Genomic DNA, 26,657 nt, shown 5'->3' on the forward strand with positions numbered 1-26,657 from the left:
GCTTCCTCCACCACCAAGTCCATGCTTCCGAAAGAAAACAATATAACTAATCCCATACCCGACTTGGAATGGTAACCGGACGAGAGGCCGTGGTTCGCCATATGGATAAGCCGTCTTATTGGCTTCCCACCCCCCCCAACCCCCCCCCCCCCCCCCCCCCCCCGGGATGAACATGTAAATCCTATCCTAAATCCTAGATGATATCCACATTGCGCGACGTTCCGGATCTTTTGAAAACAGTGGAATATAACTGAAGATCCATTTCGTTGTCCATATCTATACTATACGTACAGCGGTATGTTAGTCGTTGACGTACAGCCAACGGAACAATACGAAATAACCATTTCAACAGCCAAACAAAACGAAAACGTATAATCCGTCTTGCAACTGACAGGAGCCAAATAGACGTTTTTGTTTTTTTGCCGTCCAGTAAACAAAGTCACGTGACCCGTGCAAATCCTCTATACCGGTAACCTTGATTTGCTCACAAAATCTGGCAACTGCTGCTATGAAATTGACATATTTTCGCTACAACGATAATTCATCCTTTTCTATGCCGGTACTAGCTGGGAAGGTGCAACTTCGAAAGGTCGGTTAAAACTTTAGCCATCCACACCAGTATCCAAAGTAATCAGGCGTATATTTTGCGTCAAAATTATAAAGATGCCTCCAAAATTTGATCCCAATGCTATAACAATAGGTAAGTGGCTTTAATAGTGAGATATATAAAGTAGCAACCCTACTTCGCTACTTTTATGCTTTTCATAAGAATTGGTTCAACTGTTTTTTATGATCGTCAAGCTACTGCAAGGTCCCACTTTATATTTCTCTGTTGTTGAGAGATGGTGTTGAGATCACTATCTATTAAAGGCTGACAAGTTCAGAGCCAGGCTCTGGGTTGATTTTTGCGAAACGCTTGGCTTTGAACAAGGTCTGTACAAGCAGTCATTAATTGTAACAAGCTGAGACATTAATGAAGCTGGCTGATGCTTTAACCTCTAGATCAGTGGTCTTCAAACTTTTTGAGACACGACCCCATCTACAATATTATTACGTATGATAAGCACTCGCGATCCCAAGTTATATATATATATATGTTCACCTACAGATACGAAAAAAATATTTATAAAATTCGGAAATTTATTAAAAGAACCCAACAACAACCATATTTAATCAGTGTGAAGAATGCGACTGCTTCCTTCCAACGAGATCTTGCATTCGTGGCTTAATGTTGCTTAAGCTCGAACGCAAATCGTGTTTTACGTTTAATCGATTTTGGTGCTTTGATTTTAGCAGACTCATAGCACTAAAAGTCAAGCTTTCAAAAAGATTGATCATACGATATTTTTCTTTTATGTTTATCAGCCATTTAATAAATTGTAATTATCAATATGACGGTAGCCTGGAAAATGAGGCTTTGCAGTAAAAGCAACGGCCACTGTACAGTACATTTAAGACACAATAACGATTTACTTTAAAATATAAATTACTGTCGTTACGCAATAGCCTTATTATGAAAGAAGTCACTCCAATTCGAAATATCGAAACTTGCTAGCCTATGTAGCGTTATTCAACTTAACAGTGCAGACTACACGCTAAATTTGTGAATATGATGTCATAATTGATTTATCGTAATTGCTCTTGATATTACCTGTCTGCGTGGTTGTGATTTATTCTTTTGTTTGAAGTATCTAGCGTTAAGCCGAGAAGTCACACACATAATAAAAGAAAAGACAACGATGGGCACTCGGCGACCCCAGAAATATTTAAGGCGACCCGACCCCACTTGGGGTCGCGACCCACACTTTGGTGACCACTGCTCTAGATCATCTCTCTTATTGATTGGCTCCTTCAGACTGTCAGGCTTTGTAGTGTTACCGAGAAATGTATTTGCCATAGCACTGCTGATTCAGTGTTTGTGTTACATGTAGATTTCTGGAGTTTTCAAGCTAGGAATGTAATATAACAAAATGCACAATGAAATCTATAATTATGTGCCTGTTTCTTTTTTAACTCGAAACTTACTAATTTTTATGAACTCTGTCTAAAGAAGACATCTTAATTCTGTAATTATTGCCCAGACAGCCGTAAATAATCACTGTCTACTAAAATTTTCCACCCCAACTCTGAATTAGTAGATGTCCTCGATAATCATTTTCAGAATAAAATTCTGAAGTAGTCTAGTCGTAACGAGCCATATTTTGATGTGCAGATGTTTTTACCATAATTAATTCGAAAAGCTATTTGATTCATTGGAAAGAATTTTTAAGCTTTGTTTCATTAAGTTCTTTTAATATTATCTTATTGACCCAAATTTCATTCGGTTGCCTTAAAAAATAGCGGAGATACAAATTTATTATACTATTTATCAGTCTCGCATTCTTGTGGTCACAGTTTTGAGTCGGCGTAATGCTAACCTTGAGGAAAATTGGCTTCCCAGGTGGCACTAAAAAGCTGATATTTACATTAATATTCGTTACTTTACGCTGGTCTATTGTTTAGTGGTCTACAGTGTTTTGCTTTTTAATAATCACTTCTTATGAATTTCCTTACTTTACAGTTCACTTAAGAGCTACAGGTGGTGAAGTGGGTGCCACAGCTTCACTTGCACCAAAGATTGGTCCTTTGGGTCTCAGCCCCAAGAAAGTGGGAGATGATATTGCTAAAGCAACACAAGATTGGAAGGGACTTAGGATTACTGTTAAACTCACTATTCAAAACAGGTTAGGCTTCTTAGATTCTTATGCCGAACTACCTTACATTTGTCTGCTATCGTTAGCATTTTTAAGGGAATCTTTCGATTTTCTCTATGGAAAAGTGTTCTTGTTCTTAAAAATAATTCTGCAATGACTGCTAAGATTTCACTGATTTTGCCAGAACTCGTACCACACTTTGAGACTGAAATTTGACGAATCATACCATGCTACAATACCAGCAAAGTTTAGTAAGAATTCAAATTGCTCCACTGTTTTATTACCAAGTCATAAGTTTGATTGCGAGCCATTCATTTTCCCTTCATTCGGCTTCGATCTGAGCTTCTGTGACACCATTTATTAATTTCACTTGCAAGGAGTCGTTTATCCATTTATAACATAATGAATATTCTCGATTATTTCAGGCAAGCTACAGTTTCCGTTGTACCATCTGCATCATCTCTCATCATAAAGGCACTTAAAGAACCTCCTCGTGACAGGAAGAAAGTGAAAAACAGTGAGTTTACTACATATTGTCATTAGTGATGGACGGCATTTGACATATTTTTTGAATGAAGCCTCGACCAAAACAAAATGTTCAAGCTGAGCTTCAAGTGGTGTCAGCTCAATGTTTTTGTATGTGGAATTCATATAATTGTTGGTTTCATTTGCCTGCCATCCTAAAACATTATGTAGTAAGTTAGCATGGTTGGGGTTGGCATCCTATCCACACCTTTCGTGTAAGCGATTGGTGGAATTCAAGCCATCGGTGAGCAGACATCGATATCAAAGCATCTTTATTATTGCAATATATCATGATGAATTGATGATTATTAATTGAAAGTGTTGTGAAATTTCAATTTTGTAATAGTCAAACACAGTGGCAACGTGACATTCGAAGAAATTCTCGACGTTGCACGAACTATGAGAGAGCGATCAATGGCAAGACAGCTAGTTGGAACTGTCAAGGTTGGATTTTCAAAATTTCATCATTATTTTATTTTTCTGAGGCAAATGAAAGTGGACTGATGCGCTAATTTGCATAAATCATGCACCCACTGGAGTGAAACAGTTCGAGGATGTGCACTTAGTGGCCATGGCGCTATGAAAACTTCTTTTTTAACGTTTTCTGCTTTTAAATATTAGCTTTTTTATTACGTTTGTAGGAGATCCTCGGAACTGCTCAGAGTGTTGGTTGCACTGTAGATGGCAAACCACCGCATGATGTTATAGAAGAGATCAACGATGGTGAAATCGAAGTTCCAGAGGTAGTTTATTACTCTTTAAATATTGTTGGTTATATTTAACAGCGTGATAGATCATTTGATTTCATTTCTTTTTATACAGGAATGAAGTGAAGGACGGCTGTTCATCTTTATCTCCTTTAGGTGGGCATGAAGTGTAATAAATTTATTACAATAAAAAAACACCAAATGTCTGATTTTCTTATGTTTGGCTGGGGTGCAGTATGAAACACAATGACAGTCATCGTGAAACGTATATAACATGACGCCTATTCTTTCAGTTGTTCCGGCAAACTTTATATTATGTCATTAGTGCTGAGAAATTGCTTTCAATGGGCGGCATGATAAATGTACTGTGGACATGGCCCGTTACATTTTGTTATTTGCTAATGTCTATACCTTGGCTTCTAGGGAAATGTATGATATATCTATCCATTGAGGTTAGAGGAGTAAATTATTGACAAGTTGAACTTTGTGAGAAATTCGTAGGGGTTGACATGAGATAACCTCGATTCGAAATTTGCATGCGGTAATCACACTTAACGATAGTGCTGCCTAATTTCATTCGCCGAAATAGAAGCCATGAAAAGAAACTCACGGAAAAATTTTTTTGGTGGATTTAATTCTATATATAATTTGTGACGCTTAGCTTTGGTAGAAAAAGCTCTTGAGCGCCAACAGCTTTTGCAACTGAGTGAGCTCCGAAGCAAAGAGCCTCCCAATGTAAATAAGAATTTGGTTTGAGAACTCACTCCGTCCGACGATGGTGTATTGCAGTGGTTTCCAAATTTTTTTCCGCGATTCCTGTTTACGTAAAATCCAAAATTGCAGATATTCGCGATATCATAACAAACAAAAAAAGTTCAGCAGTTTCAAAAATCAGTGAATCCTATTTAATTGCCTTAATGATAACAATGCGCTTGCATATGGTCTTAAGTTTCTGGAAACTTGCTATTTCATGAAAAGCATAGACAGAGGATTTATTCACGGTAGTAATTACTTTCATGACCTTTACTCGTGCTGATGGCGCTTCAATTTACGTTAAAAATATTCTACAGGTTTATCGGCGCGTAGTTTTATTTTTGCAATGATTATACTTATTCTTTTGAAAGAATTTTCCCCCAGACAACACACTTCGTTCGGCTTACAATATATATCAGCGAATCCAAGAAATTTCTCGAAGTTTTTGTTTATATCCATGTATTGGTGGTATCGATACTCTTCTATTTTGAGTTAATTAGAAATGTAAGTAACTGCGAACTTCGAAAAATTAGCAAATCTGCCGGTAAGCGTAACAGTATCTGGTATGTTAGTCGTTGATCTGGACATATATATATATAGTCGGCCGATCACGGTTGTCCGTGGTGCGGTAAATTTATTCACGAACCCCCACCTACATTTCAACAAAAGTCACTAGTTACTTCTTTCCCCTGGGGCAAAGTTTTATCCAAGCATGTGGCTCACCAAGCCAACGAATATGGTATGACACAATGCCTAAATTCCAAGCCATATATACAACCCACATAAGTTCAATACATCTCTTCCCAAATCTTATTCAGACATGGAAATCGGCAATTAAAATAGTATAGAACAGTAGTTCCCAAACTTTTTTGTGCCATCGCCTCCCTGCAGTAATTTACACAACATCATCGCCCCCCGGCACCACAAAAAAATTGAAAAAAAAAGTCAGAAACGAATATATTACAACAGACCAAATAAACAAAAAGACAACTCATGGTTTTTTATCATTTTATCTAAATGTAATACATTTTTCAAACCTTTTAAAGTGCAATAGCAAAAGAATACTTGAAAAAAAAAACTTCGGGAATTAAATGAAACGCAAAGTACACGAAAAAGGTTTGAAGAAAAATGCGAGATGCAATATTTCTGCGTTTCTCAAAATTCTGAAGCACATTGTTTAATTTGTCACATTTCCAATAGTACAATAAAAGAATACAATATAAGTAGACATTATCAAAATAAGCTCAGCAGTCAATATGAAAAATTTGAAGATCAACTTCGAACAGAAAAGTTTTTATGTGTTTGTAAATTATTATAATAATTATACAACTACCTAGTTACTAAAAATCAATATCAATCATAACTCGGTCCTATGCCACGTAATGGTAGGAAATAACGCGGAAAATGTCAGGTCCGAAAAGTCAGTCATTTGTTTGTTTACTGATCTATACATGAAATGATAAACGTAATATCTTTGCATTACTGAAATTAATCGAATATTCTCAACGATCCAGATTAACCGATGATCATGTCACCTCGTTAATTAGAGATGGTACTGTGAAATCATTTCCCCCTGATATTAGTAAGCTGGTGGCACAAAAGAATTGCCAAACGTCAGGACATATGAAATGAAAAAGATTGAGTTTATTCTGTAGTATGTTTGTAAATTTCAGGTCTAAATATTTAGATTGAGTCGTTTTTAGTGTATGCATTATTTTTTCCTTATCAAAACTTTGTTCGAAAATGTTTTGGATAGTTGTACATAAAAATTTATGATTTTTTGTAATAAATACAGTAAATTGCAATAAAAGTGAAATGCAAAAATTAATATGTAAATGGGATTTGAAATTCAAGAAAATAACAAAACTAGAAAGTGGAACAAAAACACGGCAACAGCAATGTAAGCCAGCAATGTTACTACGTCGATTAAATGCTGAAAATAATTTAGTGCAATAAACTGTGAAAATAACAAACTAAGAAACAGCAGGAAGACAGATTCACTGAATGCAATACTAGTTATCATTAATTTATTTGCCTTAAGCAGATTGTTTACTCAACTGATAGGGTTTGTTTTACCCAATACAGTATTTGCTAATTTAATAAAATATGTTGTCAACCTGCCTGGTGCGTTGGTCGTAAACTTCAGGAACCCATTTCTACAGCTGCAATAACCATTTCTACCACTTTATTGTTTCTATCATATTCTATTTCGTCGTTTTTCGTGAGATATATTTGTCTATGTCGTACTTTGTGCATGTAGACTGGGTATTTCACCGACTGCAAAAGACTTCAATCAAGATCAAAGTTTCCGAGTTGTTAATTTCGAGAAACCTGACAGGTTATAAGATTAAGAAAATAAAGAGCCAAAGGGGTCACCGCCCGACACGTTCTGACGTTATACACTTATAGGCTTCTTGTAAAGACTCATCACAAAGTGGCCTATATTCTGAAATATGGTTCCATTATCTTTGAACCCACGTACATTTGCACCCGTAATTTGAACCCAGGACAATTGCACCTGCATACTATTGCACCTATGGACATTTGCACCTACGGGACATTTGAACCCATACATTTCCACCCATGGATTTTAGCACCCGCATATAGATTGAACCCGCGGACATTTGAACCCATGTACATTTGCACCCGCGTACATTTGAACTCATGTCGATTTGCACCCGCATATAGATTGGACCTATGTACATTTGCACCCTGGAGATTTGTACCCGTGTACAGTTCAACCCATGAACATTTGCACCTGCGTACATTTGAACCCATGTACATTTGCACCCTGGACATTTACACCCCCCTGCCCCCCCCCCCCCCCCCATGTACATTTGCACCCTGGACATCTACACCCGCATACATTTGAACCCGCATACATTTGCACCCGCGTACTTTTACACCCACGTACAATTGCACCCACAGACATTTGCATCCATGAACATCTATACCCATGGGCATTTGCATTCACGGATATTAGCGTACTGTATTTACATATACACCCTTATCCTTCCATTCTATATAGGGTACACTCAGAATTCTTTCTCCCAATACATACGTTGCGAAAACAATCACTATAACCATGGAATTCTTGATTATATACTCGAAAGCTTTTTAAAACTATTTTTTGGTCGTATATATTTATATTATACTTCGTCTGTCATTTTCGTTGCAATTGTCAATATTATAAGACTCAATCGACAAAATGTTCTACGGTGGAATGCGAGCCAAAATTGGGAGTATGATTTGTGTTTTAAACGGTCAACAACTCTTGAAGTGGGCAGGGGTGCCAATCGAGCAAGGATTTTAATTGATGTGTTAGTTCCATCCCGCACAAAGTTTTTCCTCGCATCAATGCCCTTTTTCCCTCGCTGACAATTCCAAACTGTTTCTTTAGGACGTTGCCGCTGCGAAGATGACAAGTCCTTTTGCGAAAATAAGTTGGAAACATGGCGCTTACATTTTTCAAGACCTCAAGAGGAAACGGCTTACTGATCTACAAAGGCCGCGAATATTGTAAGCGAAATGATCGGGTTTCAGAAGAACTAGGATATCACAGTCATTCTGGCGACAGCATTAACACGGAAGTTGGGATCGTTCGTGCACCATTAAAACAAACAGCATCAACACTATCGAATACATAGACAAGATTTATATTTAAGTATTGAATAACAGATCAACAGATGTACTCATGCGCTTGCTAAGCAATTCGACTCTGGAGGCAAGTATACAAAGAGTGTAGGGCGTCAGAAAAAATGTTCTAGAAAAAGTATTAGCTTTAATATTTCGAGCAAATATTCAGATATCATTTTGCATACAGGCCTGGAGGATCGTCATCGGATAATTGCCATTGGAGATCGATCACTACTTGCACATCTAGATGGTGACACATATCTTAGCGACGGTTCATTTGATGTGAGGCCCAATATATTCTTCCAGTTGTATACAATTCACTGTAGAGTGAGAGCATCCTATCCCCTCTGCGTATATTTCCTATTAGGAGACAAGAGACATACGTTCAGATGTTGAAAGTGTTAAAAATCATTTTCCCAAATGCTAACCCGACGACCAAAATCATTGTTGATTTGAGATAGCAGCTATCAATGCATTTCATGCACAATTTCCACGGGCCGAAATTATTTTAACCTGTCACAAGCTATAATTCGAAAAGTTGGTTCTATCGGATTAAAAGAGAAGTTTGAATGTCTACCCTCTTTCAATCTGAAAATTAAAAGTTTGGCGGCTCTGGACTTTGTTCCCATTAGCGAGGCTGCCAAAGTCTTCATCTTGCTTTCCGACACCTTCGAATATTCGCCCGAATGCAATCAAGTTTTGCAATATTCCGAATCTACCTAAATTCGTGGACCTAAGTGGGTTCACGTCCAAGAGAAGCAAAAGTTTCCCCTCGATTGTGGAACTATGTTGAGAATATTGAAATGATGCCTTCGGCCCTAAGAACAACAAACGCTGTAGGATTTCACAACGCATTACAAGAAATGTCCCGGTGCGAATATCCGACTATATGGGGTTTGCTGAATGGCCTACGGCCCTATAAGAAAAGACATTGCAGTCCACAAACTGACCGCGCCAAATGCTCATGTAAGAGTTACGGCCCACCGAAGATTAAAGTATGTACAACTTGCTGTTATCTCCACTCAATAGCTCAAATGCAGTCTCTTTGATTATGACTTTGATCGTGATATCGTGAAATTCGTTTATCGTCAGTATTCCGATTTGTTGTTTTAACTATTGTATATAATATCATAATTAATAAATTCCTATTTTGTAAAACGTCCATAGCTACTATATCTCAAATCGCCTTGATCGCTCATTTGACACACACAGGTAAGCTAAGCATCCATGACTGATAAATTTATTGGGATATTAAAATAAATGTAATCCGCAACCTATGACGTCGTTTGTAAATTGCAATATCGTATTTGGTAGACCCTATTTGCTGAATATGTTCGATCTACTCTAAATAGCGTAAACATCAAGAACCATTTTGGCCACGATAATCCTTTGACTTTTAAAATTTCTTCGCTTTCGAATATTCAACAAATTTGCATGACTTACGATTTCTATGCATAATTTTATTCTGACATTCTAATGAAACAATACTTCAATAAAACTGGCATTTGGCTATGAACATGTTGTTACAAAAATGGCATAGTTTCAATATCTTAATTCCATATTTTGTAAGAAACAATGAATCTGTACGGTTATTAATTTATATACAGAAAATAGTATTCAATTTATTGACTGGTTTCAAAAAAAATGGCGAAACCAGATTTGAGACAACACTCATTTTCAACAGTATAGCGTGGTCGTGTATGCCTACATATTACAATTTTTTTAGTAATTTTGTAAACATGCTAGCAATAAAAACATGAATTGGCCATAGAGCTCCAAAATCTCACGCTGGGCATGATTCCATAGTAGGCTCTGTCAGAACGAAAATTTCAGAACAAATTTATAGGAGTTGACCGCTAAAAATATTATTGTGAACCACAATGTGAAGCTAGTTTTCGTAAGGCCCTCATTTAAGACTTAATGGGTCTGTGAATTTTGGAGAATAAACAGCGATAAGATATTTGTTCCATATTAGCCGAGGTTTCAGGTAATTTCCTCAACGAAATTCCGCTTTCTAGGTCATCGTCTGTTTTGGAGATCACGGCTAACGGACGAGATAAAGATTTATGAATAAATGTCAATATAAAAAAAATAGCAAAAGGAAAACGACCTTGGCAAAACAATGTTGTTTATATCGTTAAAGGGCGCCTATCACTCGGAGTACAACGACACTCAAAAATGGCTTGTTTCGTAGAAGCGGGTAAATGCTAAATGCATACCAAAACTAACTACAAGTGAAACAGGGTGGTAAGTCATGAAAACTCACCCAGGACATTTGAACCTCCATACGTTTGCAGCCACCGACATTTGCACCTATGGATTTTAGCACCTTTGAACCCATACATCTCCACCCACGGATTTTAGCACCCGCATATAGGTTGAACCCGTGGACATTTAAACCTATGTACAATTGCACCCGCGTACATTTGAACCCATGTACATTTGAACCCACGAACATTTGCACCCGCGGACATTTGAACCCATGTGCATTTGCACCCTCGAACATTTGAACTGACGTACATTTGAACCCGCACCCATGCATATTTAAACCACGTAGATTTTCACAAAAAATGTTTGCCCCAACGGCAATTTCCAGTCGCAATTAATATTTCACTGAAGTTCTTGCAGTAGCAGTAGCAGATGACTAGCTACATGAGGAGACCAGTCATGCAATTGGCCCGGTACTAGAAATATCTGAAGTCAGAGATTAACCAAGTTTCAGCAGCAGCAGCGCAGTTGACATCATGGACGCAACCGTAAATATATGACGCAACGTCGGTCGTGAATGAAGAGTCTGCTTCCACCAGGGGATGTAGTCAACTGGACCAATATATTCGAGAGCCAGTGATGAGTCGAGCTTTGCTTCACTGCAATCTAAGACTGTTGTTAGATTTATTTAAATGTTCCCATTTGAGCTGGCATTAAATTCTTTTTTTATAAGCGCGAGCACTGTTCGCTTGCTCAAAGTGAATTTCTATGCTTAGATAAAATTGTAACCGACTGCGTCATTTATTTTGTGGCCGTGGTTAACTCTTTGAACTCTGAATCCCCAGAACGACGCTACTCTCTCACCCTGACCTCCCACGCCGTCGCATCGATTTGACCGTTAAAAAATTGTAATATCTCTAATTTTAAATCAACATAACTTCTAAACCATTAGATATCAGATGGTCTGTAATATGTCACATAAAATCTTATCTAGTCTTTTATCTTTAACTGGCAATATTTTTTACGAGATGTTTTGATGAGATGTGTAAGTCTATTTTTAGTCCCATGTACTAATTTTTTATATGCTTTTTAATTTTGCCAATTTTCATAAGATGATCACAATATTTTATCTCAATTTTAAAATTATATTTAGTCCTGTAGATTATCTTTCACACGATGTAAAACTTGTCTAAATATAATATATGGTTCGCGAGATATGAGGTTTCAAAGTTGCATACCTTTTACGGGACTTAAAGCGGCTTTCAGCGTCAGAAGACTTTCTCGGGAAAGCCGCTATAGCGGCTTTCAGGGTTCAAAGAGTTAAGTTTCTTTAAACCTTGCCTCTTGGTGTCGAATACTGAGTGTCCTCATTTATTAATTATTGCCAGTGAAACTTATTTTGTCAGTGCTGCAAGCACGGCGCAGGTCTGCATGTTTTCCATAGAAATTCTTTTAATCAAAAGTGACTTCTATAAACTTTTTATTGACTGCCTTGTTCTTTTTAGCGCAATTTTCCCAAACATTGCCTCCCGCGCCTTCAGTTATTGGTTGTGAACCTTTTTTTATCAATGCTGCAGCACTCTGTACTGTTCACCTTGTTTTCGATATTTCTGTTTAATTTATTGATCGAAAGTGATAAATATCAGATTTCGGCCCCTAGTTTGTCGATATATATATCGGTGCCTGAAATGGCAATATGGGTCGACCACTAGCAAGTATATACGAGGACTAGCGAGTATGTTAGAACGCCTCAACTTGTCATATTGTCTTAATGATACATTGAAAAATCTTGCGAACCAAATAACTAGCGGCTGACAAAGTCGAATATTTTTATAGAAAAATTGTAATGAATAGCGTTTAGTTCTAATGTACATTGAGCCCAGGTCGCGTTGAGCCCAGGTCGCCATGGGCTAGAAGACAGATTTGGTAGATTTTGTACTAATCACCGCATGTGAGATTACTCCAGCATCCGACACCTTCATGTCGGTAAACTATCTTTCTGTCAACTCCATTTTTCAAGAATTACTCCCTGTGCCGCGGCGAAGATCGGATTTTTTTTCCTTCGTTGCAAAACTCTGCGTTCATTCGATAATGTACATGCGCAAAAGTTAATATGGTATCGCAATTCGCAACCCAAAACTAGGTGTTCGGAAGACATAAGTTATTCGATTTACAACTATCTTTTGGAAACACAGCTGAAAACTGACAAATAACACGCAAAACCACGAAAATGAGGCAATATTTATAGCCATGCTTAGAAATCTGTTCGAGCGGAAGAAAGTGTCTGAGCGGCTGTACAAATTGCAATTGTTACGTCATTGTTGACTTATTGCTGATTGTTCATTCTTACGGACATAAAAAGGTAACCAATGCTCGGGGAACATCCATATCCTTCTAGCAAAAAATACGATACTGAAATTCTCAAACCAATTGGTCCAGTGGTTAATGAGTAAATCTATTTTTGCACATGAAGAAGAAAAGCAATGGATATGATTTACATATTTATCCCGGGGTTAGGGTTGCCAACTATGAAAAGTTTCAATAAAGTACACATAGATTACCGTCATCATTTATTTTGTAACTTGCAGGAAAGAACAATATCAAACTATATGAAATAAAAATCATATACAAGCTAAAAATATATATTAAAAAAATCTTCACGTGTTTTTCATTTAATGTTTATTCAACATCGACCCAAACAAGCTCTAATTTTGTTGCATAAGTATGTTATTCTTAAAGTTATATTTCTTCCGACTCTTTGCTGACTTCAGCGATTGTGGATTACGTTTTATATTTTCCGAAAATTCACGACACGTGTCTTTCAAGTTAAAGTATAATAAAAGCTCACTTTTCATTAGTTGTATGGAGCTTAGACAAAAACAGTATTGTTGGATTGTGGACGTCATAGAGACCAATTATACGTAGAATTTTCAGTTATTGAACTAAAATAATTTACTGAAATATGCAACTGGTGTTGCCATTTTCGGAAAATTAATGTAAAATATTTGAAATGTTAATAAAATTGGTATTTCTTTGGCTATTTGAGCCGGACCAAAGCGAAATTAAAAAGAATAATTTAAAGCTTGCAAATACATAAACGGAAGCGATTTTTTAATAAGGAACAATATCAAACACAGTACTATAACAAGCGGGCAAAACGACGTTGGGAAGAATAAAGGACAATTAGCCTATTTTCTAAATGCTAAAAAGGACAAGAACCAAAAACCTCAATTAAAGGATTGTCATTTGAAATACGATTGACAACCATACGGGAGGGAGAGGAAGAACGGTCTCATCATATGGCGAACCCTCGGTTACCAGCCCATGTCGGATATGGGATTATTTAGCCAGTTACTTGTTTCGGATGCATTGTCTTGATTGTGAAGGAAGCCGTATCCGAACAGCGGTCACGTGAACCACCTAGCAGTTTTTGTAGTTATCAATATTGAAAACTAGGCCTCATATTAATAAGATTTCGGGAAAATTAACAATGCCTGTATCATTTTGTTGGGGAGATCTTATTCGGACTGATGAGAGGCATTCTTATACGGGCGTAGAGATAACATTTGACCCAGCATTATTGCGAGATACTGACATGGCAGTTGTTCATGCTGCTCAATAGTGTTGTGCGGCCAACTTCATGTACTTGCGGGCCAAATATACACATTTCCGGTAGCGCGGGCCGCAATATTTCTATTTCCGCCTTCGAACAATCGCCACATTAATTGAACTTCCCTTATTATCAATGTGAAAGATGGTGTTTTTATGGCAACTTGTCGTCCAAACTTCAAATGATGATCTGATAGGCAAGTACGAAATTTATTCTAAGTGTAATGCATTTTAGATAAAGCTGCTCAAGGCCATATATTCTTCCGACCGTGCACATTACACCTTTTTCACCAGCGCACAGATGAGCTGTGGCGCAATCCCGGGTCGAATTTTCGACGACTTGTTCCGTAACGAGTTCAACATTAAAACCCTCAACGACTGCGATATCGAGCGAACCGGTTTTGAAATGCGCAAGGAAAAAAAAAAAAAAAAAGAAGAAAAATATTTTTCCGTCCAAGCACTTTGGAATGCTCGACCATCGTCGCTCCGTTTCCCAGACATTTCCAATTTTTAAAAAATCAAAATTAACTCGAACGATATACAACCAACGCTACTTATTACTAAACAAGCACCGTACATCAGCACTTGTTACCACATAAATCCGTGTAGAGACAATAATAAATTTGGAATCATATTTGGTTTATGTATTGAATGTCGGGTCGTTCGAGGGCCGCAACAAATTAGCTCACGGTTCGCAGTTTTGCCGATTCCTGGTGTTGTGTTTGTCTGGTTTAGTGTTGTGTTGAGTGCTGTTTTTTAGTCGATGGGTTTGTGGTTAGATTGTAGAGGTTTTATTACGGCCTTTTTCGTTTTTGTGTCACCTCTCTGCGGACCGGCAGTAACCTTTCCGCGGACCGGTGGTTGCCGACCACTGATCTAGCCCACATGACAATCAAATTCACAACCGTCACGAGTTCTATATGAGCAACTTTCGGACAGAGCATTTATTGGAAGTGCACATGACATTAAATAAAAGGCAAAATGAAAATATAGCACACGCACCAATATCTAGCAAAGAGTTTATTGATTTTAGGACGAACAAAGTAATGGTTCGTTCCATCATCATAAATTTGGTTCTTAGTCAAAGCCAAAAGTGTTATGATAATAGAAATTCCAGTTGAAATGTGGATCAATCTGTAAGGGATAAAAGTGCTGCAGGCCTGTGAGCTTCTAGAAATTGAATATTAGTAACATCCAAATCATATTTGATTTTAGGAAATGAACAACTAAATAAATCATGTAAAATAACTGCATTCGAGGGAAACTGCTGAGTAAAGTTGGAGTTTGAGTAATAATCTAAAATGCAACAATATGAACAAAATTATGACTGACGAAGGTGGCACACTTCACACACACTTCACTTGATGGCACATAATATTGTTACATACATAAACTGCATCTATACAGCATTCATTTTTCCAGTGCAATGACAAAAAAAAAGTATGAAACTCTTTGCATTATGATAAATTACTGTAGGATCCATTTTAAATACAAATGTGTTATTGTGAAAGAAGCAATGCACCAGATTTTTTCTGAAGAGTAAGACCTTGCAATGAACCATGCACATCAATGGAGAATCCAAAAATAGTTTTCTATACAATGAGTCATTCTTACAAATATCGCTGTATTTTCACTTGCTTTATTCAAATACAGAAATGTGTTGTTACAATGTATGCATTGTAGACCTACAGGGTGAATATAGAACACAATATCATGTGAGATATCCTTCTTGAAACTTGCAAACTATACAGATTAAGAAAAACAGTTGCATTGAATAAAAAAATTAGTGCATATAAAATTATGACAAATTATTGAAGAATGAACTGGTCAGGATAAAATAAAAAATTACTTATATATGAAGAATAATACTGTTGCAAATAAGCCGGTTTGAAGATTTTAAGGATTTTTTATGAAAAATTCGAATATCAAAAACAAAACTTGATACAAAAATACTTGTATAATATAGAAAAGCAAATATATATTTCATTGCCTATCAAATGGTATAGAGAACTGGGAACAGTGTTTTTTGAGATAAACTGTTTACTATTAGAGAATTGTTGAAAGTAAAAAATACCGTAATGTGGGGAATAATCACATGTAGCCTATGCTCATTTTAAAATTATGCATGTATCGCTAGAAATGGCATTTATGGTAATAATAACCTTGGAAATGGGGTAAAATTTGAATATATAGTAGAACATTCACCATTAGACAGTATACCCCCCTAAATCTGAGGAAATTTGCACAAACAGTGTGGTGATAGTGTTAAGCACATAACCCTTCGTAAAATATAGTAATGTTCAAACTTTTTTTTTGTATTGCACCAATCCATTTATTATTACAATGCATGGCAGTCCATCATTGCAATAAAATATGTTTATTCATGCTGATACTCCAGAGGTACTGGTGGATAGTAGTCCAACATTTTTCATTATTTCCTTCATAATTGGAACGAGTTGATCAAAACTTGGTCTTTGATCAGCTTCATACGTCCAACAGTACAGCATGAGATCATATACATCTGGAGGACAAGCTATGGGACAATCAAGCCTTTCATTTCTTTCCAACATTTCTAATATTTCCCGACCCTTCATTCCACGATATGGACGACTACCATAAGAAAAGGCTTCCCAAAGTGTGACACCGTAACTCCACACATCACATTTTGTGGTGAATTTATAATAACACAATGCCTCAGGGGAATACCATTTAAGTGGCCAGCTTCCTGGTCGGGCCGAGCGATAATAATTTTCGGACTCTTTCAAGACCTTTGACATTCCAAAATCCGAAACTTTTGCAAAATTCTCTGATACGAGGAGTACATTTCTTAAGGCCAAGTCCCGATGCACGATATTCTTGCTGGCTAAATAAGCCATACCGTGTAGTACTTGATTTACTATGTTTAAAATCTTGGATTCAGGAAAGGAAGTTTCATTGTGACGCTTCAAGAATTTTTTAAAAGTACCTATAGGAGCAAGTTCTAGTAACATCATAAGATCTGTGTCAGTATCACACACAGCAATCAATCGCATGATGTTCGGATGATCAAGATCTTGCATGAGAGCAGCTTCTTCCAGCAGCTGCTGCTTATTTGTCACAACATCAGTACCTTTGAGAAATTTTATAGCACAAGTCACTGCTTCTCCTGAAATTTTACATCTACCCAAGCAAACTGATCCAAAATGGCCTTTTCCCAATTCTTCATAAACTGAAATATCAGATTCCTTTACGTAGAGGTCTTTGGCCACACCCGATCCATCTTTTCCCGCACAATTTTGATAAATACTATTGAAGCCAGGACAATCTTCTGGCATGTTTGTGGAAGCCAATGTAAACTCTTTCAACCAACTTTTTGCTTTAGTTCGTCTTATATCCCATTCCTCCTTTGGATTAGTCATTGCTGTATCGTGTTGTGATCTATCAGGATCCCATGTCATATCAAAGCTACCATCTGGTAAATAGTTGTTTAATTGAGGGGATAAGCCAGAAAATCTATTTGCTGTTGCCGGATTTATTGAATTACGTACCGATGGAACTCCTGTTCTTTTTTTCTCACCAAATGACTTTGGACAAGCAGCTGCAAGCTGGCACTGAATGCCCGTTACAGATGGAGGATTTGCTCTATGAAAACTGACAAGATCTTCCATTGAAGGAAATTCTCTCTTTTTTCCAGAAATGCAAAAGTGACCAGTTGCAGGTATTTGGTTAATAATGTAACGGTGAACTCTTCCAGAATTCACGGCACTGAGGACATACATATTTGTATCCTTCCGACGCACAAGGAAAATCCCATCGCTGCGATTCAAACGATATCCCTGGGATAACCTTCGGGAGTCTTCCTCTCTTGTGATGTCATTGTGAAACCAATCAGTTTCCAGTACATATGCAGAAGCGCCAGTGAGGTTTTTAAATACAGGATTTCGCAGCTGAACTTTGAGGCCACCTTGCATTGCCATGTAATGTTCACATACTTCCCACGGATTAGGAAAGGGTGTACCATTATTTACAGAGTACATTGTTCGACCATCACGCTGAATTGGGTCAATACTGTAATGGAGGCAGTCACCCCTATACGATATAGATATCACGTAACTGTCATTGCGTCTCAAACTTTTGCGAAGTAAGAATGTTCCATCCTCTCGGTGTTTGAGAAGATTTTCTGTTTCCTCACGAGGAAGAGTACTGTGATAATAATGCTTCTGTGCTAAAACTTCTTCAGTTGAATCCATAATTTCATCTCTATGGTATAAACTGTATTAGTTACAAACCAAACCAAAGGACCAAAACAAACCTATTGACCCAGAGATTCTGCAAAACAAATTTGGTATATCTTTGATTAGGAAGCTCACCACCTCTCAGCCTCTAGCTCTAATTACCCTGCATGAGTTTGGATCCCATGGGCAGGTAGAGAAGAATAATGGCTGAATGGGGACTCGTGTAGTTTCGTACATCAAGTACTTCTAGTGGGCGAAGCATGACGATTTTTGCACATGTCAATCATATCCCCCACCTGACTACGGCATCCAAAATAGGGTCACTATGATTTAGATTTATAAAGTCATTACTGCATTAAGAATAACCAATTTCTGAACTTACAACAAATAAGACCGGCAAATAAAACTCAAATCTCTAGGTCTGCATGAAGTAGAATAAAATAAGAGAATAAAGTGCTTTATCTTAAGATTGCCTCCAAAGACTGAAAGATGAGTTTGGATCAGCTGTTTCTTACAAGATTGGGTTTACTGGTTCAATACAAGTCTGCACGTGCATGTCCGATACCAAAGTACCCCCAGGGGGGCCAGCAGACATCTTCCCCGTTTATTTTTTAATAGATAAAGTTAATTAGCTGTACATTTTCATCATAATAGTAATATTGATACAGATAGATAGATAGATAGATAGATAGATAGTTAATTTCGAAAACTCCATAACAAACCTAAATTTAAAATGGAGAATTCTGGAGGGCAAGCAAAACCTGCAAAAAAGTTTAAAACATGAAGTATCTCATGTGCCTGCCCACCAGCACGCACACAAAAACACAAGCCCAATTAAATGAAGCTTGGGCCAAACTTAAAAAGCAAAATACACGATAGTAATAAACTTTCGGGCTGTTGTACTCTCTTTCAACAATTACGTTGATAATGACCAATACCTACAACCTCATGCAAAGATAATGTGGGGAGTGGAATGTAATAAATTTGCGACGATAGTCATACTCATGAAGCCATGAAAGCTTTGGGAAAAACCAAGCCACGAAAAACCACACTGATTGCTAGATTGGGCATTGCGGAAAAGGTGATAAGTGGTTTCATATACAAACAAACGCAAAACCACGGCGGCAAATTCGGTGTGCGGACACTCATAAAAGCAATTATTAGGAAAAACACTAATCACACGTGAGCAGGTCTGTAGCCTAATTGATACATTGACGTGGCCAACATTGTTAAAACAGTACCGGTATACACACAGAGAGAACAAATCAAAAATATGCTACTAAATGAATGTTTAAAAATGTTACACTGTAAGTTACACTGCAAACTATTTACACATATATAGTTGAATACTCAGTATTCAAGCGGAATTCAAACAGTGATATAAAACATAACTTATTCACCAATTCCATGGTCTAGTAACATGTATTCCATTTGAAGATTCAATCCATTGATTCATCCAGCTTTCACCAAGGTTACCCCAGCCCACATGACCAGTAAAGTCTCATAAATATACATCTACAATGCTTAAAGATTTAACACGACGCATAGAACAGTAGAATGCGCGACGGAAAATAGGGAAGCTAGTCGTAAGGCAGTTGCCAGGTTTACGCCGAAACTTTAGTGCATTCACTATTCCACCCAAAAAGTCTGTATTTTCCATTTATAGGCCCCACCAATGACTTATATATGTCATTGGCCCCAATTAAAAATAAAATATTCTAACAGAACATATTATAAAGTCATTTCGAACCAAGTTTTATATAAATTGTAAGTCTGGAACATGTAATAATATCTTGTCAAGCATGGTCTTGTATATCTTGTCAAATTAACAAGCGAGACAGCGAGTTCATCTCTGGCCTCACTTTCAAGTAAGATATTCTAAATAACATATTGTGAAGTTATTCCGAACCAATGAGCATGTATATATGCTCATTGCTTGGATCAAGTTTCATAAAATTGGTATGTCGAGAACATGTCATGAATTCCTGTCAAGCATGGCCCAAATAAGAATTTACAACCAAATTTATAAATATCGGTACTCCATCCAAATGTTTGTACTTTCCATTAGCCGGCCCCACCTTTAAGTAAGATATACTAAAAGAATATATTGTGTAGTCATTTTGAATCGTGTTTTGAAAATTTTGAAATGTCGAGAACAGATCATAATTTAATTGAAAATACTCGGTCAGACGGGCATTGTTTCATGCTCGTTAAGTAGTATAAGTTTATTTCGACTCCATATTAACAATACATTTGACAGATAAAAACAAATAAATAAAAACTGATTATGAAATCAGGGGAGCAAACGAAACCTTAGATAAGGTTTATAACGTACAAAATATAAGATGGAAGGTTTTTCCAAGAAGAAGTGGTACGTGTTTACTCACCTAAAATTATAAAGTTATTTCACACATGCTCACATGCACCCACCAGCCACACACGCACAACCACTGAAAAGTTATTTAAGTAAGAATAAAACGCGATAAATTTAGGGTATACTATACAGTAAACAAAAAAAAAATAAATAAATACTAGAAAAGAAAAAAATTATTTGCCACACCATATTGATATTTTTGTAATGGTTGCCATTGATTAATCGATCTTCTAATCGTTAATTAAAATATAAAAGGAAGATTCTATTGAAAACATATTGTCAAGCTGATTATGGTTGGAGTCAAATGCCAAGTTGCCCAACCAAAGTTGCCAGAATTGGGTGAATGAAGAGGTAGGCGAGACCATTTCATTCCCCAAATTAGAGCCTATTACTGCCAAATTATAGTCCAGATTGTAATAAGTAATTAAAGTTACCGGTAACAGTAAAATTACTATAATTAAGTAAAGTAGGATATAGAAATAAATTGGTTACAAAGGGTGAAAGTGAGGTTTTCCATTCTTGGGTATTGATTTCAGACAAGGATATAGGAATAAGGTTGGTATTTCACAGGATATCGGAGTCTTTTTTTTTTATTTTTTTATTATGTGTTTTACTTCATTTAATCACTTTGAAGTAACCTGAAAAACAAAAAATAAAACTGCGAGTAGATGTTTCAATGATTAGGTGAAGGGGAACGCTCTGAACTTTTTATTACAGGCAAAAAATAATTGTTTAATTAAATGGGATGTATTGTCATTATATAGCGATGGATAGATGATCTATGATGACATTCTGCTTTGGACAGAGAAAAATTTATCACACCATGCAAAAAGCACACAAAATTTTACTATCTATACCTTGGCCAACAAGTCAACTCAAACACCAATACCATGCCTTAACTTAAATGCATGCATACATAAATGATATAAAAACCACATCCAATTACAATGACCCACAGCAAATTAAAATCTGAAGGGGAGAATCCAACATAGCTCTACTACTCGCCTAGTTGCAATAATTAGTAACCTTGCAGGAACTATATTATACTATCTACAACCCTTATACTACCACTCAAACATAAGACCAAGCGTGTATGATAAGGACATCACAGCTAGAAAAAGATAAAAACACGAGCGTGAAGTGGTAGAATGTGTGCAGTTATTTAAAGAAAATATCATCCGGGTATGTCAGCTACCTATATATTAAAAAAAATATACTCATGCATGTCACAATACCATTTCTTTGGTGCTGGACTAGTTCTGTCCAAGTCATGGCAAGATATAACAATATTATTATAGCTGTTCAACATTTTCATTAAAACAATAATGTGCAAGTGTGGAGTGTCCCAAGTTTTTGTCATCGAATACCACCAGTAGTAATATTTAATATTTGGAAACTAAATGAGACTTGACTTGTTTTTGAAAAGATTTTTTGGACTTTAACGTCTTCAAATTTAAGGGAAGAGAATTCCAAAGTTTGGATCCAGTAAAAGACAAGGAATGCTGACTCACGGATTTACTCATGTAAGGTACGAATAAATCAGAACTACTTCTTCGGTTGGAGGTATTTTTGACAAGTATGTCATTAAAGCAATTGGGCAGCGCATTATTATGGAAGTCGTAAGCTAGGGATAATATTTCAAATTTCATCATATCTTCAACCTTAAGTAGATTTAGTGATTTGAAGTAGGGGTCTACACTTTCACGGTTTCTTTTACCAAAAACTATTCTTAAAAAATTATTACAAATACTCTGCAGTTTTGAGACAAGTGTTTTATTACCATGAAGCCAGACTGAACAACAATATCGAATATGGCTAAGTAGTAATGATTGAAACATTGCTAGTAGAGCTGATTGATCAACACACTGGGATACTTTGGCAGAAACTGCTAGGTTTCTTTTTGTTTTACCAATAACATGCATTATTTGTGATTTCCATGACAGATTTTCATCAAAGATAACTCCTAGAAATTTTATTTCTTTTACTCTTTCAATTTCATTGCCATTGAGCAGTAGTTTTTTTGAACAACTCACACTTTTATGCTTGCTTGGATGGAATAATACAAATTTAGTTTTGTTAGCATTAAGAGATAATTTATTAACTAACATCCAGCTATGAATGTTGGTTAGTTCTTGGTTTGCAGCTGTGAATAGATCTTCAAGGTTTTTCCCATGAAGAATCAAGTCAGTGTCATCAGCAAACATGATCGACTCAGAGGATTTCAGACACCTGGACATGTCATTAATGTAAGCTAGAAAAAATAATGGGCCAAGTAAAGATCCTTGTGGAACTCCGTGCTTCATGACACAAATATTTGTAGAGAATGAGTTGTCATATTGCACAATTTGCTTCCTGTCTTGAAGATAGCTCCTGATTCAATTGAATGGGACGCCTCTAATTCCATAGTGATAGAGCTTACTTAAGAGGATGGAATGGTCAATGATGTCAAAAGCTTTTGAGATATCAAGAAATATTCCAATTGCATGTTGTTTGCCGCCTTGGTCAGTTTGTGTACCAAAACATTAGCAGCCATAGCAGTGGAGTGATGCTTGCGGAAACCAAATTGATGCGAGTGGAAAACATTGTTAGTTTCAAAGTAGTTTGACATTCTACTATACATTATTTTTTCAAGAATCTTAGAAAATGATGGTAAAAGACTAATAGGTCTATAGTTTCCAAGATCTGAAACACTACCCTTTTTAAAGAGAGGAAGAACTTTGGATGTCTGACTGACTCAAACTGTAAGCATGGATGCCTTATTTTCAAATAAGTAATAAATAAAATAGTATAACCTACAATTTGTGAGAATATCTATACGTGGATAACAAATCCTTAAAATCCCGAGTTTTTCAGGAAATAATCGCAAAATCGGGATTGAAAAAAACAGTCCAAACCCGGGATTGCGGGATCGAGATTTCCCGGGGTCCCAACTCTACATAGCACGGTACCTGGTTGAAAAATACTCAGTTCGCACGTTCCGTAATTTGACAGTAGGTCTATAATTTAGCGAGGTTTGATAGTAAAATGGAGGCAAACAAACAGCAATATATTATCCAGTTCAAACAGCTCTCCTTCGCCTCGCAGAAACTTCATTAAAACAGCTTTTAACACGTTTAATATATAGGAAAAGACAGCAGCAAATTTCTCATTAAATTGGATTGTCCTTTTCTGCACCGCCTACTTTTGTCCTAATTGCACTCCTTTGATTACATTTTGTGTTCATGACATTTTTGGTTAATTTTAAAGATTCGCCGGTCCGCAAAAATTATTTTGAAATTTTACCGGTCCGCGTACTGAAAAAGGTTGAGAACCACTGATTAGTGGGTTCTAGATATGTTTTACAATCATTCTCCTAACATTGCGGTGTTGACTCGAAGTGAGTTGCTGGAAACGAAGTGGACCCATGGAGAGTTTTATATTAATATGTTGATGTTGTTATTAGTATTCTTGTTGTTGCAGAAAATCGCTTTCCTCTTTAACTATATGCTGCATTTTCATATAATATGATCAAAGATCTTGCCCCAAGCAAAATGCTCCTCTACTACAGCCAATCGAGACATGGAAGAAGCATTATATACATCTACCCGATATAGATGTTGGCGAATCCCTCCTATTGGAGTGACTATCTGCATTTATCTGACCGTGGATTGGCGCGATACATGGAGATTCTTGAGTGTGCAGTAGCAAGAATAGTACAGAAAGATGAGAAGTATATGATTTCATTCTCCTTGAATAATGTGGCATACAAGTTCAAGTAACTGTTATCTCCTTAATGCATATTCATATCCAACTTTATATGTGACTAATTCGAGCAAAATGTAGCCAAAATTTATTTTTAGACAACACCTCCAAGTCTACAGATATACCTGCAGAAGATATATGAACGACTCTTCCGTGTTTGCTTCTGTTCTGTCGCATGGCCCTCTACCTAGCCCAAGAACACCTGTAACTTTGGTGTCATATGCAGACGTGGCAGCTCCATCACAAAAAGATGTCTGTCTGCAACGCAAACCGTTTATACGTCCCTTCGCTTGTCCACAATTATGCTGAAGTGTTTTCGCATGGACGCGAAGCGCATGCACCAGATACGATTGTCAAGATCGTTGTCGCCTGTCTCTATCTCCACCTCTATCTTTCAATGTTCCTGCCGTACGACCCCTAATCCTTCTCCACCAACCGCGCTGACTTTAAGTACATCCTATGTGTGAAGATGTGCCTTTTCATGGGCGTAAAGGGTGTGCACCAGACACAATTGCCAGATCATTGTCGCCTGTTTTCATCCTTCAGAGTTCATGCCTTACTCCTAATCCTTCTCCGCCATCCGCACAAACTTTTAGTCCATTTCATGCAGATGTGCCCATGCATGGACGTAAAGTGCTTGACTCATTACATCTGTGAGATCTTTGTCGTCGGGTTCAATCCCACACGACAACGTTCATGCCTTCCTGACTTGCCCGCATATTATACTTCTAGTATTCAATTTGACGATTCACCAAAACAATTAAAGTGTAAAAATTTGAATTTTGAAAAGAAAAACGACGGGCTACAGCAGACCATGTAAATTAGCTAACATAATAACCAGGTAGGAAGATTTGAAAGAGTTTAGTCAAAATTCGAGTATATTTTTTAATTCGGACGAAACTGATTTTTGTGTCTGTGAACATACAAGTCCAGTACAAGCGCCTGTCAACATTATAGCCTCGAAATATGGCAAAGAGGCGGAATCGAAAAATGACATTATTTATAAGCTGGAGCGCAGCCAGGATTCTCAAGAGGTGGGGATTTGAATCGGAAATTTCCGCGCAACATTCTTTGCGATTATAAAAAACGGATAACGAGATTTCTGTTGCGTAAAATATTCAATGTATGGCCGATGCGAGCATTTAAAGTGTCTCGTCGTAATAATTCAATTGTACTCATAGTTACTCAAGTTTCATTCGAGATTACTATTAGGATTACTAAAATGAAGGAATACTATTCTAAAATAACATAAAATACGTGATAAACTGCCACCTATGAATAAATTGGAGTCGTATTTTTGCGATCTTGGAATTTGTCAAACTTGATTTGTTCTTTTGCACTCGAGATTATTAAGCAAGATATCGCCGTTAAAAAAATCACAAGATCTGGGCAAAATACGACTTCCGAAAATGTCAAAAGGGAAAAGATTCGACCCCTAGTTTATTAATATGTTTGTCAAGTGTCAAATTTACAGCTTTAGTAAGAGTATATATAATTTATCTTTGAAATTTTGATTTATTTATGACTTGCATTAACCCCCTTAAAAAGGTTTAGCCTTTAAATTAAGTTAAGTACTTTTAACTTACTCAGGAATATTTATCGGAAAGCTACAATTTTAACATTTCTTTTGGGGCTCCGCGAATAATGGTCAACCTTTTCAGGGGCTCCGCAACACCAAAAGTTTGAGAACCCCTGTCTTAGAGTAACCATTTGAAATGTATGGTTGTTAGGGTTATTAACAAATCCGGACTGGGCCGATGTCATTAGAAAAGCTATCAAAACTGTGACCCATTATGTTTGTATGCATTTAGATGGCATACTGAAATTCGGGAGACTTGGCTTAACGCGTTTTCGATTGCAGTGGACATTGTGGCTTCTTAGGTTGTAATCGCGAAATTTCTGTAATATCCTATGGAGATGACTATATCACATGTTCTATGTTAGGTATTCAAGAAATAATTAGAGATGTTGTAGAAATCAAGGTAGTGATGAATCGAAAGGTATAGCCTATATTAACAGTCATCGCCTAGACCAGGGGGCGGCATCCTGCTGGCCGGATCCGGCCCACCGAGTAATATATTCCGGCTCGCGACGCATCACTGAATTATAGTAACAAAACAGCTGTTTTGACGATTATAGTCTTTACATAACAGAATTTATTGTAAGACAAGTGTAGACTAAATTATATTATTATCTA

General features: G+C 36.9%; 2 protein-coding genes across 2 annotated transcripts; one reads left to right on the top strand and one right to left on the bottom strand.

The window, feature by feature from the left end:
* The first annotated feature begins 539 nt into the window (after positions 1–539).
* LOC120343923 (large ribosomal subunit protein uL11-like) lies at positions 540–4,131 on the top strand. The gene is made up of 6 exons (XM_039412972.2): positions 540–700; positions 2,561–2,723; positions 3,119–3,210; positions 3,565–3,662; positions 3,860–3,961; positions 4,041–4,131. Exons 1-6 carry the CDS (start codon positions 664–666, stop codon positions 4,044–4,046), a joined length of 498 nt encoding a protein of 165 aa, XP_039268906.1. The 5' UTR covers positions 540–663; the 3' UTR covers positions 4,047–4,131.
* Positions 4,132–15,031: 10,900 nt separating this feature from the next.
* Positions 15,032–19,866, bottom strand: LOC120343919 (tyrosine-protein kinase ZAP-70-like). The gene is made up of 2 exons (XM_078112998.1): positions 19,746–19,866; positions 15,032–18,439 (listed from the first exon to the last, which is right to left on the bottom strand). Exon 2 carries the CDS (start codon positions 18,358–18,360, stop codon positions 16,513–16,515), a length of 1,848 nt encoding a protein of 615 aa, XP_077969124.1. The 5' UTR covers positions 18,361–18,439; positions 19,746–19,866; the 3' UTR covers positions 15,032–16,512.
* Positions 19,867–26,657: the final 6,791 nt, after the last annotated feature.

Source organism: Styela clava, chromosome 5, assembly GCF_964204865.1.
Source record: "Styela clava chromosome 5, kaStyClav1.hap1.2, whole genome shotgun sequence".
In the NCBI taxonomy this organism is placed as follows: Eukaryota; Metazoa; Chordata; class Ascidiacea; order Stolidobranchia; family Styelidae; genus Styela; species Styela clava.

Bases quoted from the DNA above. Each gene is read 5' to 3' on its own strand.
- LOC120343923 (XM_039412972.2), top strand. From the start codon at position 664: ATGCCTCCAAAATTTGATCCCAATGCTATAACAATAG. The intron at 2,724-3,118 runs GTTAGGCTTCTT...CGATTATTTCAG, and splicing joins AAACTCACTATTCAAAACAG to GCAAGCTACAGTTTCCGTTG. The intron at 3,663-3,859 runs GTTGGATTTTCA...TTACGTTTGTAG, and splicing joins AGCTAGTTGGAACTGTCAAG to GAGATCCTCGGAACTGCTCA.
- LOC120343919 (XM_078112998.1), bottom strand. From the start codon at position 18,360: ATGGATTCAACTGAAGAAGTTTTAGCACAGAAGCATTATTATCACAGT.